Source organism: Psittacula echo (assembly GCF_963264785.1).
Source record: "Psittacula echo genome assembly, chromosome: 26".
Classification (NCBI taxonomy): Eukaryota; Metazoa; Chordata; class Aves; order Psittaciformes; family Psittacidae; genus Psittacula; species Psittacula echo.
This window is the reverse complement of record NC_137761.1, coordinates 4252714-4269615: the sequence shown is the minus strand read 5'-3', so window position 1 is coordinate 4269615 and position 16902 is coordinate 4252714. Positions and strand designations below refer to the sequence as shown.

Below are 16902 nucleotides of genomic sequence, written 5' to 3'. Positions count from 1 at the left end.
CGAGACCCAGAGGGTTTGGGTCCCACCATGGGTGCTGAGCCCTGCGTTACCCGCATGGAGGGGACCTGCTGCAGGGCTCCGCCACGCCCTCAGCCGTGCTCTCCTCCTGCCGGTCCCCAGGGATGCAGCAGCTCCTCTGTGGGCACCATAGGGATCCCCTGCGTGCCCCCAACCTGGGGCCTCTCTATATCCCTATGGATCTGCCCCGATGAAGGGCTCTGGTGATGGCAGAGATGCCTCATCCAGACTGGTTTGGCCACATCCGCAGCCAGCAGAAGCTCCAGCTCATTGGGGCACGAGCAGTTTCCTGATGGCTGGATTTGGGGGTTCAGCCTCCCCGGGCCCCCCTGTGTCCATGCTCCAAAAGGCTCCTATTGACAGGGAGGTTTGCACCACAGGAAAGAGGGATGCCCCTTGGAGTGAGCTGGGAGAGGGATGCCCCTTGGAGTGAGCTGGGAGAGGGATGCCCCTTGGAGTGAGCTGGGAGAGGGATGCCCCTTGGAGTGAGCTGGGAGAGGGATGCACCTTGGAGAGAGCGGGAAGAGGGATGCCCCTTGGAGTGAGCAGGAAGAGGGATGCCCCTTGGAGAGAGCGGGAAGAGGGATGCCCCTTGGAGAGAGCGGGAAGAGGGATGCCCCTTGGAGTGAGCAGGAAGAGGGATGCCCCTTGGAGAGAGCGGGAAGAGGGATGCCCCTTGGAGTGAGCTGGAAGAGGGATGCACCTTGGAGTGAGCTGGGCAGAGCTGGATCTGTCCAGACGAGCAAGGCCCATCCCCACCTCACTTTCATGTCTCAGTGATGGGAGGGATTCAGGGCCCAGGCAGGTTCCCATCCATTGCAGGTTCCAACCATGGCACTGCAGGATTGGGAGCCGAAGTTGGGTCTGGTTTCTGGGATGCCCAAGAGGCCGTGCACAGAGGGAGGGTTCGGTGCCCAAGAACGGGTGGATCGTGGTGCTCACGGCACCGCTCCGGAGAGCACTGGTGTGGGGTTCGGTGCCGTCAGGAGCGGGTCTGCGGGACATGTTCATTCCTGCCTTGGTTCCTCTCATGATGCTTTGCTGACTGACCACGGCTGGGAAGGGGATGACCACGTTCAACACTGAGGCAATGGGGCAGTGATGGGTTTGTAAAGCTGGAGTTTAGGATTCCATAGGGCAGGAAATCCTTCAGACTGATCCATGGGGAAGAGGAGGGGCAGCAGCAAACTCCGGAGGAGGCAGAAGCAGAGGTGATTGTGACAGGACCAGTGGAACAGAAGACAACTGAGTTCCTACAGGAGAACCCTAAACACCACCCCGAGACACCACTGCCTGCAGAGACCCTCGTGTCCTTCCCCAAGGAACATGCACCTTGCTCTCTCCTATCCTATCCTATCCTATCCTACCCTATCCTATCCTCCCCCTGTCTTGTCCTCCCCTCCCCTATTCCCAGCACTCTTCCATGTCCTGTGCCCGGGAATGCTGGGATGCTCCCGCTCCCCCTCCCCGCTCCCACCTCCCCATTGCTCCTCCTCCGCCCCCCCAGAGTACCGCTGGCCGCGGGGCGCGGTTCCTCTCTCAGCCGCCAGGAGGCGCCGCGGCAGCAGGTACCGGAAGGGCCCCGGGAGCGGCGCCAAAGGGACCGCGCCCTGCTCCTTGTATGGGCATCGCCCCGCCCCTCTGCCCGCCCCTCTCGGCACAGGCCACGCCCTCTCGCCGAGGCCGCCCCGGGTCCTAGCGCCCGCCCGCCCGCTCATCCTTGGCGTCCCCACATCGGCCCCGGCGCCGCCAGCTCCTCCCTGGTTCCCACCAGCACCGCTCCTCTCTGCCCGTTCAACCGGTCTCAGCGGGTCCCTGTGCGTTCCTTTGTGTCTCTATGGTTCACACAGGGGCCTTTAGGGTCTGGGGAGTCAGTTATGGGTCCCTGGGGGGCACTTATGGGTCCCAAAGTGTCACTTATGGGTTTGGGAGGACACATTTATGTGTCCCAGGGCTCAGTTATGGGTCCCTCAGAGGCCATTTGTGGGACTGGAGGGGACACTTATGGGTCTGGGGCTCAGTTATGGGTCCCAGGACTCAGTTCTGGGTGTGTAGGTGGCATTTGTGGGTCTCTTGGCCTCCACCTTGGTGTCCTCCATGATGTCCTCACTGCTGGCATCCAGTGCGGCATCTCCTGGTGTCCCCATGTGGCCTCATCCCTCAACCGAATCAGACCTCCAAGTGCCATCCCATCATGCCTTGCTCCCAGCCCCATGCCCGCCCCACAGCCGCCCATTGACACTTCTCCAGCCGCCAAAGCTGCTTCAGGTCATGTTGGGTGAATGTTGGGTCAATGTTGGGTCAATGTTGGGTCACTCAGTGACATCATCAGGCCCTGCCTTGGGCAGGGAGGGGTGGTGCTGAGCTCAGAGGTCATGTGGGGTCATGGGGTCACATGGTCACGGTGGTGGGGTCACTCCTCATCGTGCAGCTTCTAGGGTAGGACAGGAGATGGAGCATGGTTATGGGCACAGCATGGGGCAGAGCCATGGGCAGAGACGTGGGGCAGGATGATGGTGGAGAAGGTCTCACCTTGGTGCTGATGTCCCGGCTCTTGGCCTTCAGCTTGTTGACCTGGGACTCAGCCATGTCGGCGCGTTCCTCAGCTTCATCCAGCTCATGTTGCACCTTCCGGAACTTGGTAAGGTTGGTGTTGGCTTGTTCCTCCTGGAGGGGGTGACCTTCTGCTCCATCCATCCATCATCCATCCATCCATCCATCCATCCATCCATCATCCATCCATCCATCATCCATCATCCATCCATCCATCCATCCATCCATCCATCCATCATCCATCCATCCATCCATCCATCCATCATCCATCCATCCATCATCCATCATCCATCCATCCATCCATCCATCCATCCATCCATCATCCATCCATCCATCCATCCAACCTTCTCCTCCCCCTTCCCACACCCCTCTGGCCCTTCACCCACCGCCTCCTCCGCCTGCCTCTTGTAGGCCTTGACTTTCATCTGCAGTTTGTCCACCAGGTCCTGCAGCCGCAGGAGGTTCTTCTTGTCCTCCTCTGTCTGCAGAGGGAGGACACAGATGGGGCTGGAGATGAGGCCTCACCAGGCCCGGACACCTCCAAGACAGATGTTGGTAGAGCTCTACCACGGCCACCAGGTCAACCCCATTCTAGCTCCATGAGCTGCGAGTGATGTCCCTGTGGCCACCGGGAGCCGGCCGAGGTGCCCTCACCTGGTAGCTGAGCTCCTTGACGCGCCGCTCAGACTTGCGCAGGCCTTTGACGCTCTCAGCATTGCGCTTCTGCTCGGCCTCCAGCTCCGTCTCCAGGTCCCGCACGCGCGTCTCCAGCTTCTGGAGCTGCTTCTTCCCCCCCTTGAGAGCCAACTGCTCGGCCTCATCCAAGCGCAGCTGCAGGTCCTTGATGGTCTGCTCCATGTTCTTCTTCATCCGCTCCAAGTGAGCGCTGGTGTCCTGCTCCTTCTTCAGCTCCTCCGCCATCATGGCTGCCTGCAGGAAGAGGAGAGTCACACCATGATCTTCTCACCATGGTGGTGGGCAAGTGGTGCTCTGCTCACGTCAGTGATGGCTTTCTTGGCCTTCTCCTCAGCATTGCGGCACTCCTGGATGGCCTCTTCCACCTCGGTCTGCAGCTGGGAGATGTCCCCTTCCATCTTCTTCTTCTGGTTGATGAGGCTGGTGTTCTGCAAGATGGAGGAGAAGACCTCAGGAGGGGTGGACCTGCAGACTTGGAGCATGGTGGCGAGCAAGGAGCTCCACTTGGACGTCCTGGAAGCTTGGGAGATGCCCACTTGGTTTCTCCATGGTTGGTGACCTCTTGGAGGTTGAGGAGGTCTCACCTGCGAGTGGAGGAGCTGCACCCTCTCAGTGGCCTCAATCAGCTCCTGCTCGGCCAACTTGCGGGTCCTCTCGGTCTGCTCCACCACCGCCCGCACCTCCTCCAGCTCAGCCTGCAGGAGGTTGTTCCTCCTCTCCACCATGGCCATGTTCTCCTTCAGGTCCTCATTGATCCGCCCCACGTCATCCAGCTGGAGTTGGGTGTCCTGCAAAGCACCACAGGATGGGACACAGTGGGGAGAGGACAGGGATGCCCACCCATCACCGCCAGAATGGTCCCAGAGGTGGGAATGGGATGAAGAACCATCGAGGACCACATGGGTGGAGACAGGTGGGGCTATACCGGAAGACTGGAAGAACTTCTGGAGACCATCCCAACCTCCTCCATCATCTCCTGTTGGGACCCCCCAGCCGCCACCACCATACCTTGAGGTAACCCTGCAAGGTCTTGACTTGCTTCTGGGCCTCAGCAGCCGCACGGTTGGCGTGTCCCAGCTGGATCTCCATCTCATTGAGGTCACCTTCCATCTTCTTTTTCAACCTCAAGGCCTCGTTGCGGCTCCGGGTCTCAGCATCCAAGGAGGTCTGGAGGGAGTCCACCACCCGCAGGTGGTTGCGCTTGGCCTGCTCCATCTCCTCATCCTTCTCAGCCAGCTTGCGCTCATGGTCCACCTTGACCTGGTTGAACTCCAGCTGGGCCCTCAAGATCTTCCCTTCTTCATGCTCCAGCGAGGCCTGGTGGGAGGGATGGAGAAGACCTTGATGATCATGGAGACAGAAGGGTGCAGGACACCCATGGGGCCAGGCTCACCTCCGCCTCCTCCAGCGCCGCCTGGAGCTCCAGCTTCTCAGCGTCCAATTGCTTCCGGACCTTCTCTAGCTCGTGGATGCTCTTGTGACTGGAGCCCAGCTGCTCCGTCAGGTCTGAGATCTCCTCTGAAGAGGGTGGAGAACCCATCACAGCACATGGACAATGGTGGGGAAGCACCAGGTGGGTGCGAGGATCCCAAGGTCTCACCTTGAAGGTTCTTGTTCTCCCTCTTGAAGGTCTCCAGGTGCTCCAGGGCCTCCTCATAGGCATTTCTTAGCTTGAAGAGCTCCGTGCTGAGGGCTCGGGCCTCCTTCTGCGAGGCCTCCAGCTCAGCCTGAGCCTCCTCCACCTTCTGTTTCCACTCAGCCAGCACCTGCGGGCACCACCAGGGCATGGGCACTGCGGGAGAGCCTCCTCGTGTTCCTGCTCCTCCCCATCCTCTACCTCTCCTCCTCCATGCGCTGCTTCTCCTGCTCTTCCTCCTCCTTCTCTTCCTCCAAGTTCTCCTTCTACTTCTCATCTTCCTCCTCCTTCTTCTCCTCCACCTCACTCCCCTACATCCTCCACCTCCTCCTCTCCTTCTCTTTCATGTTCTTCTGTCTCTCCTCCTCCTCCTCATCTTACTCCTCTATCTCTCTTCCTTCACCTCTCTTCTCTTCCTTCTTGTCCACCTCCTCCACCTCTTCCTCCTCCTCCTCCACCTCTTTCTTCATGTCTCCTCCTCCTCCAAGTCCTCGTCTTTCTCCTCCTTCTGTTTCCATCTCCTTCTCTTCCTCCTCCTTCTCTGTGTCTCCTCATTCTCATCCTCCATCTCATTCTCTTCCTCCTTCTCTTCTTCCTCATCCTCCTCGTCTCCTCCACCATTTCCTCCTCCTCCTACTTCTTTCTCCTCCACCTCTTCCTCTTCCATATCCTTCTCCTCCTCCTCCTCCTCCACCCCCTCAAGCCCCTGTGATGCCCCCAACCTTATCGAAGTTCCTCTGCTTCTTGTCCAGGGCGGCCGCTGCAGCGTTCGACCGCTCCAGGTCCACCAGCAGGTCCTCAATCTCATTCTGCAGCCGGTGCTTGGTCTTCTCCAAGGAGGAGCACTTGGCGTTAACGGCCTCCACCGCCTCCTCGGCCTCCTGCAGCCGCTGCGCCAGCTTCTTCCTGCCCAGGGTGACCAGGACACGTGGTTGTGGCCACCTCAAACCTTCTGCCACCCACAGGTTGGCCACGGCTCAACTCTTCACCTCCAGGTCCTGCAACCTCCTCCAGGTCCTTCTAGACCAATCTCATCTCCTCTAGAAGAACCCAGTCTTCTCTAGATCTTCTGTAGGGCAACCCAACCTTCCTTGGACATTCTCCAGGACAGCCCAACCTCTTCTAGACCTTTCCTACACCAACCCAAGGTTCCTTCCTTAGCCCTTCTCTAGACCAATCCTCTCCCCTCTAGAACTTCTGGAGACCAACCACCCAACCTGTTCTAGACCAATCCAACTTCCTCTAGACCTTCTCTAGACTGATCCCATCTCCTCTAGACCTTTCTTAGACCTTCTGCAGGCCAACCCAACCTTCAGCTCCTTCAGCCTTCTCCAGAAGGCCCTCAGGATGGCCTGAGGACCTCGCAGTGTCCCCACACTGCTGTCCCTATCCATAAGGTGATGTCTCCTCACTTGGCCTCCTCCAGCTCCTCGGTGCGCTGGATGGCGTCTGTCTCATACTTGGTCCTCCACTGGGCCACCTCGGAGTTGGCCTTGGAGAGAGCACGTTGGAGCTCGGCTTTGGCCTCGGTCTCCTCCTCGTACTGCTCCCGCAGGAGGTCACAGTCGTGCCGGGCCGACTGCAGGGCGTGCGCCAGCGCGTTCTTGGCCTGGGGGCAAGAAGAACAAAAGGCACCATTGGGTCAAGGTCAAGGTGACCCCTCCTGGGGGGCTCCAGCTTGGCAAGAGATGGGCTTCATCAGCCCAGCCCAACCAGAGCTTCTGGAGACCAACTCAACCTCCTCCTGACCTTCTCTAGAACAACCCAACTCCCTCCAGGCCAACCCAGCCTTCTTCAGACCTTCCTTATTCCAACCCAATCTCCTCTAGACCTTCTTTAGACCCAACCAAACCTCTGAAGCTTCTCTAGACCAACCCAACCTTCTCTTGACCTTCTTTAGACACAACCCAGCCTCCTCTAGACCAACCCAACCTTGCATAGACCTTTCTTAGACCCAACCCAACCTTCTTTAAAGCTCTTCTAGACCAACCCAACCTCCTCTAGACCTTCTCCTGATCAACCCAATCTTACTTAGATCTTTAGGATGAGATAGGACCATTGGCTCCCCATCACCTTGCACTCCCTCGAGGTCCTCCAGCTCATCACCACTGCTGCTCCTCAGCCCAAACCTGCCCTCGACCATCCCATTCCCACCTCCCCCCCCACCCAACAGTGTTCCGGCCAGCCCAGTTGGACTTCTCCATGGTCGATCCCACCCAATGGACTGTAGAGCAATCCAACCCATTCACTGCTGGATGGAGGGACCCCAAATCCACCACAGTCAGGTGGAACCACCTTTAGTGTGGAACCTCCATGAGCTGGAAGCACTCTCAGATGGAACCTCCGTAAAGTGGAACCACCTTTAGCTGGAGCTACCATGAGATGGACCAACTTTCAGATGGAACCACCCAACCCAGCCAGCCTGAACGTGATTCCTCTTGGGTTCTACCACCGTAAGGCCAAAGGAGACCGGGTCTCGTGTCCTCTCTTGGAGACCCCTGGTCTTCCCAACCCTCCAAACTCACCTTCACCTCCTCCTCCAGCTGCCTCTTAAGGTCCTCCAGCTGCTGGGTGTACGACTGCTTGCCCCTGGTCAGCTGGGAGATGAGGGCCTCCTTCTCGTCCAGCTGCCGGCTCAGCTCTCCTGGGGGGGTCCATCAGGCATGAGGGTTGAAGATGTGGGGCAGGGAGGTGAAGATGTGGGGCAGGGAGGTGAAGATGTGGGGCAGGAGGTCAGGGGGCCCCACCGTTCTCCGTCTGGAGCTTTGCCCGTTGGGTGGTGGTGTCATTGAGGACCCGTTGGGTTTCCTCCAGCTTGGCGCGGTGCTCGGCTGCCTGGTCCTCCATGGTGCGGGAGACCTTCTCCATGGCCACCTTTGAGGAGGGCAGAGGCATGAAACAAGATCCTGGTGCCCACTATGGAGCTGTGACGTCCACCTCAACCTTCTCCTACCTTGGCTTTGAGCAGCTGCTCCATGTTGGAGGTGAGGTCATCCAGCTCCAGCTTGAGCTCACTCTTCTCCTTCTCCAGCTTCTGCTTGACCCGCTGCAGGTTGTCCAGCTGCTCGGCCAGCTCGGCCACGCCGTCGGCGTGTTTCTTGCGCAGGGCGGCGGCGGTGGCCTCGTGCTGCAGCGTTGCCTCCTCCAGGTCCCGCCGCATCTTCTGGAACTCGGCCTCTCGCTTCTTGTTGAGCTCCAGCTGCACCGAGGTGGCTCCTCCGGCCTCCTCCAGGCGCTCGCTGAGCTCCTCCAGCTCCCGCGACAGCTCTGAGCGGAGCTTCTCCACCTTGGCCCTGCCCGTCCGCTCGGCCTCCAGCTCCTCCTCCAGCTCCTCAATGCGCGCCTGGAGCCACCAAGGGGAGGGGAGGGTTAGAGGTGGCTTCACCCATTGCTTCTGCTCAGCCAACCGGCTGCAGGGCCTCCAACCCACTCATCCCAACCCAACTCAATCAACTGGTGACCCTTCAATTCAACTCAACTCCAGCAGATGGAGACCTTTCAACTCAACTCAACTCAAGCAGATGGAGACTCTTCTGCTCAATCCAACTCAAGGAGCTGGAGGCTCTTCAACCCAACTGAGCTCAACCCAACTCATCTCAACCCAGCCCTACCACCTGAAGACCCTTCAACCCAACCCCCTGGGTCCCTCACCTGCAGCTCCTTCAGCTTCTTCTGGAGCTGCATGGCCAGTGCCTGCTCATCCTCCATCTTGCTGTTCTGCTGGTGGATCTCAAAGTCCTTCCTGTGGAAGCCAGTGGTGGGGGGACAGTGAGGTCCCTGCCCGTGTCCCCCACACGTGCTGGGCCCACACAAAGGAGGTCCCGCCTCACTTCTTCAGTTTCTCCTCCAGCTGCTGTTTGTCATTCTCCAGGTCCATGATGTTCTCCTGGGTCAGCTTCAAGTCACCTTCCAGCTTCCTCTTGGCACGTTCCAGGTCCATCCGGATCTTCTTCTCCTGCTCCAAGGAGCCTTCAAGCTGCAAGGAATGGGGAGAAACCTCAGGTTGTCCTCACCAACCAAGGTTGTCCTCCTCATCAGGAAGGTCTTCAGATGGTGGCCCTGGTCCCTGCTCACGTCATCTGCCTGCTGTTCCAGCTTGACTTTGGCCTTGGTCAAGGTGTTGACTTTGTCTTCCTCAGCTTGCAGGTCATCCAGCGCTTGCTGGTGAGCTTCTTGCAGGGCCTTCTTCTCCTTGGTCAGCTTGGAGATGGTCTCATCCAAGCTGGCCATCTCCTCGGTGAGGTTCTTGACCTGGAGAAGGAGAACATCAGGCAGCCACCATTATACGGCTGGGGCTTCTCAACCAGACTTGAATTTTCTCAACCCAACCCAATCACCCTTGGGTCTCCTCAACCAAACCCAATCAGCTTTGGGTCTCCTCAACCCCCTCCAGGCCAAGGCCTCACCTTGTTCTCGGTGGCATGTTTCTCCTTCTCCACCTTGGCCAATGTCAGCTCCAGGTCATCGATGTCCTTCTTCAGCTCGGAGCACTCGTCTTCCAGCTTCCTCTTCTTGGCTGTGAGCTCAGCATTCATCTCCTCCTCCTCCTCCAGCCGCTCTGTCAGCTCCTTCACCTTGGCCTCCAACTGGATCTTGTTCTTGATCAACTGATCACAACGCTCCTCGGCATCTGTCAGGTTGTCCTGCTCCTGTGGGGGGGTGGGGGCTGATGAGGGTAGGTCCCATGGGGGGTGGTGACCCCTCCTAGAGGTGCTTTTGGGGTTCATCTCACTCACAGCCTGCACTTGGAGCTGGAGGTCATTCTTCTCCTGCAGCATGGAGACCATCTTCTCCTCCAGCTCCTTCCGCCGTGCTTCTGACTTCTCCAGGGCTTCCTTCAGTCGCCCAAACTCCTCCTTCATGGTCTGGGGGAGGCCCAAAGGTCCCTCCATGAGTGTCCCCACATCCTCCTCCTCAGCCTTCATCCCATCCCTAACCCACCTGCATCTCCTTCTCCGTCTCAGCGCTCTGCAGCAAGGGCTTGATCTTGAAGTAGAGCTTCATCCATGGCCAGTTCTTCACCCCCATGAAGGCCCGAATGTTCCATTGGATCACCAACAGCGCGTCCCTGGATTGGCCACGGTGAGGTGTCCATCACCAGGAGCAGACCCACCTTCATGCCCCACATCTCTACCACCCCACCTGCGCTCCAGGATCTTCTTGAACTCGAGGCGCATGAGTTGTCCCCGGGCTTGAGCTTGGATGCGGGTGATGATGCGGGAGAGACGCTCGTCCCGCATCTCCTCCAGCTGCCCCAGCAGCCCAGCCTTGAAGAAGACCTTGGTGGAGAGATGAAGACGTCAGCTTGCTTGGGGGATGAAGAACACACTTCAGTGGTGGGATGGAGGCCAGGGAGCTCCAATGGGCAGGGGACCATGTGGCGGGTGGAACAGTGAGGTCTAGATGACCTCCTGAGTGCTGGGACCATGGGGACCATCACCCCTATGCCCTCACCTTGGTGTGGCCAAACTTGTACTGGCTGTGGTCGATGTCGATGGAGCCCAGGAGCTTCTCAGCACCTTTCCTGCTGTCAATGAACTGGCCTTCAGGGATGGCCGCCGGGTTCAAGATGCGATACCTGATGGCCAGAGGAGATGAGGACAACCCCAGCTCAGCCCCTATGGCTTTGTCCACCTCATCCCACCATCTCCTGGGCTCCTACCGTTGACGGAAGTCCCCATAGAGGATGCGGTTGGGGAAGCCCTTGCGGCAGATGCGGATGCCTTCCAAGACCCCGTTGCAGCGGAGCTGGTGCATCACCAAGGGGTTGTCCATCACCCCTGGGGTGGTGGGGGAGAAGGCGGCATGGTCAGCTTCAGGCCCTGCCACTCCCCATCACAAGGACATCACCCCCTTCTCCTCACCTGGCTCCTTCCGCTCATTGGGGATGAGGCATCGGACGAAGTGGGGGTGGGTGGTCTTGAGGTTGGTCATCAGCTTGTTGAGGTTCTCCTGGGAATGGAGAAGAGGGTTGGCCAAGGGGAAGGAGCTATGGGGTAGGGGGTGGAGCCACATGGGTCTCATACCCGGTGCAGAGCAGACACTGTCTGGAAGGAGGAACCTTTCTTCTTGGCTCCTTTGCCCTTCCCTCCATCACCACCTGGAGATAAAAGACGACTCCATGGGCAATTGTCTTCTCCATCCACCCACCCATCACCCATTACCCAACCACCCACCAGTGTCTGCCCCAGCGTAGTTGGAGAAGAGGCTAGCCAAGAGCTTGAGGCCTGACTTTTGGTAGAGCCCCACCACCGTCTCGTTGAGAGGGTCCTTGTTCTTCTCCAACCAGCCAATGATGTTGTAGTCCACGGTGCCAGCGTAGTGGACCAAGGAGAAGTGGGCTTCTGTCTTGCCTTTGACGTTCCGGGGCTTCCCAAAGTTGGCTGACTTGCCCAAGTGGTTGTCATAGAGTTTGGCCTTGAAGGTCATGTCCGAAGCCTTGGGGAACATGCACTCCTCCTCCAAGATGGACATGATCCCCATGGGCTGGCAAGGAGAAGACCTGCTTGGTCATGGTGGATACCAAACAGGACCTGAAGTGCTTCTCCAGCCACCCTGGGGGTGGGGGTACCTTCTCGATGAGGTCAATGCAGGCCTGGAGGTCCATGCCGAAGTCGATGAACTCCCACTCAATGCCCTCCTTCTTGTACTCCTCCTGCTCCAGCACGAACATGTGGTGGTTGAAGAACTGCTGCAGCTTCTCGTTGGTGAAGTTGATGCAGAGCTGCTCGAAGCTGTTGAACTGGGGGAGGAGAGTCAATGGAGAGTGAATGGAGAGTCAAAGGGGTCAACTGAAGACCCAACGGGGTCAATTGAAAACCTAATGGGGTCAACAGTGTCAACTCAGTGGCCAATGGCATCAACTGAAGACCCAATGGGGTCAATGGGGTCAAATCAACACCCAGTGGAGTCAACAGGATGCCCAGTGGGGTCGATGAGGTCAACTGAAGACCCAGGGGGCTCAACCCAACACTCAAGGGGCTGCGGGCTCACGTCGAATATCTCGAAGCCGGCGATGTCCAGGACACCGATGAAGTACTGCCGCGGCTGCTTGGTCTCCAGCGAGTTGTTGATCCTCACCACCATCCAGTTGAACATCTTCTCATAGACCGCCTTGGCCAAGGCTCCAATGGAGTAGTAGACCTGGAAAAAGGACACCCTGGTGGTCTCTGTGCTGCTGGAGGAGGTGGCTTTGGAAGTGTCCTCCTTACCTGCTGCACGTTCTGCCCCTTGGTGACATACTCATTGCCAACCTTGACCCGCGGGTGGCACAAGCCCTTGAGAAGATCAGCTGAGTTGAGGCCCATCAGATAAGCTGACTTGTCGGCATCTAAGGAGAAGACAAGGTCAACCTGGAAGACCTTGAGGGCTCCTCATCCTGATTGGTCACCTTTAGGTGGAACCCACCTTCGGTGCCATCTGGCTCAGCCTGCTCCTCCCTCTGCTTCTGCTTGAACTTCATGTTGCCGAAGTGCATGATGGCCCCCGTCAGCTTATAGACACCGGCCTTCTCCTCGCTGGTGAAGCCCAGGACATCAAAAGCACTCTGGAAGGGAAGGGGACAGGCTGAAGGGTGTCTCCACCTCGGGGCAACCAGCCCCTGGACAATCTGTGGGCTGCTGCTTCCATTTGAGCAGTTACTAACTTCTCCAGCCATCTGAGGGCTTTCATCCGTCCATAGATTCATCCATTCATCCAAGGACTCATCCATGGTCTCCTCCATCCATCCATGGACTTCTCCAATCAGCCACAGACTCACACATCCATCCATAGACCACCCATCCATCCATGGACTCCTCCTTCCGTGGTCTCCTCCATCCACCCCAGGTCTCCACTCCCCCCATCCCTCCACCATGAGATGTCTCACGTCAGTGGCCAGCAGCTCCTCTGCATCATCGATGGAGGCCACGGTCACCTCTCCTTGGGAGACGTAACTGTAGTCGTAAGGGTTGGTGGTGATCAGAAGCATCTCTGGGATAGAGACAACCAACGTTTGCACCAGTCCCAAGACCTCAAGATACCGCCACGGGATCACCATAAGTCCAAGGTGTTCCCAGGCTCACCCAGAAGCTCCGGCTTCTTGTTGGAGAGGATCTGGTAGAAGATGTGGTAGTTCCTCTCAGCCTTCAGCTGAAAGATGACACGGGACTTCTCCAGGAGGTCTGGGGCAGGGGGAGGAGAGAGAAGGTGGGTGGTGTGACAACGAGGTGGAGATGGATGGAGATGGGGATGGAGGTGGGGATGGAGATAGAAGTGGGGATGGGATAGAGATGGAAGTGGGGATGGAATGGGGATGGGATGGAGATGGAGGGTCAGGTGGATAGAGACAAGAGAAGATGGATGGTGGGATGAGGAGATGGAGGGTCAGATGAATGAGGAGGTGGTTGGATGGATGAGGAGATGGACAGAGACACTAGATGGATGGAGACATGGATGAGGAGATCGGGACGGAGATGGGGATGGAGATGGATATAGATGGAGACATGACGAGATGGAGATGGAGGATCAGATGGATGGATGAGGAGATGGAGGACACCAGGAGGTGGAGGAGGACACAAGGAGCTGAAGGACACAAGGAGATGGAGGTGAAGGTGATGGAGGGGGACACGGGGCCATGGAGGAGGACACCAGAAGATGGACCCCACCACTCACAGGTCTCAATATCTGCTGACGCCAACTTCCCGGTGGCCCCGAAGTGGATCCGGATGAACTTTCCCTGGGGAAGAAGCTTCTCATTGAGGCCCTGCCCCTAGCACCGCCCCCCCCTGCCCTCGGCCACTCACAAAGCGCGAGGAGTTGTCGTTGCGAACGGTCTTGGCGTTGCCGAAGGCCTCCAGCGCCGGGTTGGCCTGGATGATCTGGTCCTCCAGGGTGCCCTATGGGGCAGGACAGCGTCCAAAGGGGTCTGACACCACCTCATGGGTGACCCCCATGGCTTGAGGCCCCACCTTGCTGCTGTTGGTTGCCTCCTTCTTGCGGTCGCCAATGGCAGCGATGCTGGCGAAGTACTGGATGACCCTCTTGGTGTTGACCGTCTTCCCCGCGCCGGATTCTCCGCTGAGGACAATGGAGGGGATGGTGAAGAACAAGAACGTTCCCCATCGCACCTCGGGGGAGACACGTGGCCTTACGTGATGAGGATGGACTGGTTCTCGCGGTCTGGTGGAGAAGAGAAGGGGGGGGTGATGGATGCTGAGGTTCTTCAACCTCCACCATGGGGAGGTGTTTAGGGACTCAATGGGGTCCCATCACCCACTTATGGGGCTGGACCCACATCTGGGGAGGGGCACACACGTGATTTGGGGTGCTCACCTGTCAGCATGTACTGGTAGGCGTTGTCAGAGATGGAGAAGATGTGGGGGGGAGCTTCGCTCCGCTTCTTGCCCCGGTACGCGGCCACCACCTCGGCGTTGTAGACGGGCAACCACTTGTAGGGGTTGACGGTCACGCAGAAGAGCCCGGAGTAGGTCTGGAGATGGGAGAAGGGGGTCAGGGACCCCCACCGGGAGGGGACATCCGGGCTCTGGGTGCCCCACGGGCCCATGGAGGTGCTGCTCACGTAGATCATCCAGGCTGCGTAGCGCTCCTTGAGGTTGAAGAGGACGGCGGGCTCGTGCAGGAAGGTCAGCATGGCCATGTCCTCCATCTTGTCGAACTTGGGGGGGTTCTGGGGGTGGACGTCGGCCTCCTTCACGGTCACTGTCTGGGGGGGGGTGGGAGGAGGTTATGGGGAGTCTCAGGGGGTGAGGGGGCCTCCAGTGGGTTGGGGGGGGTCTTCAATGGGTCGAAGGTGTCCTCATGGGTTGGGGGGTTATTGATGGGATGGGGAGGTCTTCATGAACTTGATGGGGTCCCCGTGGGGTGGGGTCTTCCACCATTAGGGGGCACCCCCATGACTTGAAGAGGGCCCAGCTGCCCCATGTGCCCCCTTCACCCCCCCAAACCTTCACCCCCCCCATAGCCCCACCCATTTTGGGCCCGCCCCATTTGGCCCCTCCTTTGACTCCCATTTAACTCCGCACGTTGGGCCCCATGCAACCACACCCCCTTTGACCACACCCACTTTAGCCCCGCCCCCCGCCACGCCCACCTCCCCGAGCTCGGTGGTCACGGTGACGTCAGCGCCGCGCCGCTCCGTGATTCGGCCGCGCACGAACTCGTGGTGGGGGTGGGGCACGAAGCACTCGGCGCGCGGCTCGAAGGGGCGGGTCTGGGCCGCCACGCGCTCCGCCTCCGACGGGCGCAGGAACGGGGCGGCCGCGCCCAGCGCCGCCAGCACCGCCTCGGCCATCCTGACCCACAGCGACCGCGGTCAGTGCGGGGCTGACCCACAGCGATGGGGCCAGAGCCACACCCAGCCCCACAGAAAGGGGTCAGTGCGGGGCTGACCCACAGCGATGGGGCACAGAGACACGCCCGGCCCCATAGCGGATGGCGGAGCCAGTAGTGACACAGCCCCCCCCGCAGCGCCCTGCCCCATGGCTGCCCCACGGCACCGCACTCACCTGGGATCAGTGGGTCTGAAGCGTAAAGATAGAGGAAGCTGTCGAGGGGGGAGAGTGAGGGGCTGCCCCATAGAGCCCAGAGAGCCCCATGGGCCCCACAGGCCCTATAGAGCCCCGGCACCCTACAGATTCCTGCACCCTATTGCACCCACATGCTATAGGGACATACCTATATCTACACCCCCTGTGCCCCATAGATCTCTAATCCCCATCGCCCCCCCCGTGCCCTGTACTCCTGTGCACCCCACAACCTCCCTGGTTGCCCCATAGACCCTGTGTGCCCCATAGATCTTGTGCCGCATAACCCCATACGGGCTGCTCCGTAGATACCCCATAGCCCATACCCCATACACCCCAAAAGCCCCTCTTTGTGACCCATAGATCTCTATGCCCCATAGTTCCCCCTCTGTGCCCCATAGGTTCCTGCACCCCACAGCTGCCACGTGCCCCACATCCACCCCCCGTGTGTTCCATAGATCCTGGTACCTCTCAGATCCCCTGAGCCCCACAGATTCCTGTGCTCCATAACCATCCTGTGCAACCCATAAACCCCCATGCCCCATAACCCCCTGTCTGCCCCATAGATTCTGTGCCCCACAGCCCCTACAGACCCCACTTAGCCCCCACAGATCCCCATGCCCCATAGCTCCCTGTACACCCCACATCTCCCCCTGTGACCCATAGGTCTTGGCATCCAATAAACCCCCTGCACACCCCATAGAACCCCTGTGCCCCAAAGCCCCACAGATCCATGTGCCCCATAGATCCCCTGTGCCCCATAGATCCTGTGCCACATAGAAACCCCCCGTGCCCCATAGCTTCTGTGCGCCCTATAGCCCCCGCGTGCCCCATAAATCCCTTGTGCCCCATAGCCCACCCTGTGCACCCCATACCCCCCTGTGCACCCCATACCCCCCCATGCCCCATAGATCCCCTGCTCCCCATCCCGTGCCCCCCAACCTCTCTCTGCCCCACAGCGGCAGCTCTGCCGCCTCCGCTGCCCATCGGCCTTTATATGGGGCAGAGCTGGGGGGAGGGCGAATTCCTTGGATGGGGAGGGAGGGGGGGGAAGGGCAGCCCTAACCCCTGCCCCATGGCTGAGATATGGGGCAGAGCTATGGGGCAGAGGAAGGGCTGCCCAAATCCATTGTAAGGGTGGGATGTGGGGGTGTCTGTGGGGCAGGATGTGTGGATTTGGTGAGTGTGGGGCATCTATGGGGCAGAACCCCCACGTCCCCTCCCTGTGGGGCATCTATGGGGCAGGACATGGGGGTCCCCTTGTGTGGGGCACATCTATGGGGCAGGACACCTCTTTTCCCTGTCTATGGGTCATCTATGGGGCAGAACGTGTGTGTTTGCAGTCTGTAGAGGTGCATCTATGGGGCAGGATACCTCTTTTCCTTTGTCTGTGGGGTGTCTATAGGGCAGGATGTGTGAGTCCTGCTGTATGCGGGTCATCTATGGGGCAGAACAATGGGGTTCTGCCTGTGTGGT

The 16902-nt window shown here is 59.1% G+C and overlaps 1 protein-coding gene across 1 annotated transcript; it reads right to left on the bottom strand.

The window, feature by feature from the left end:
* Positions 1-285: 285 nt before the first annotated feature.
* Positions 286-15194, bottom strand: LOC308230429 (myosin-6; the record flags this gene model as incomplete). Its single annotated transcript, XM_080635128.1, has 40 exons — positions 286-371; positions 1496-1853; positions 2551-2685; positions 2958-3053; positions 3226-3501; positions 3570-3695; positions 3852-4055; positions 4276-4584; positions 4661-4785; positions 4868-5033; positions 5626-5809; positions 6316-6512; positions 7429-7547; positions 7651-7777; positions 7857-8246; positions 8555-8645; positions 8734-8879; positions 8978-9154; positions 9310-9552; positions 9640-9768; positions 9845-9971; positions 10046-10182; positions 10358-10481; positions 10566-10683; positions 10768-10855; positions 10930-11003; positions 11080-11389; positions 11475-11645; positions 11897-12046; positions 12115-12233; positions 12311-12449; positions 12771-12874; positions 12967-13065; positions 13556-13619; positions 13687-13779; positions 13852-13960; positions 14035-14062; positions 14216-14372; positions 14463-14606; positions 14994-15194. The coding sequence occupies 40 exons, from the start codon at positions 15192-15194 to the stop codon at positions 286-288; spliced, it is 6240 nt and encodes a 2079-aa protein (XP_080491254.1).
* Positions 15195-16902: the final 1708 nt, after the last annotated feature.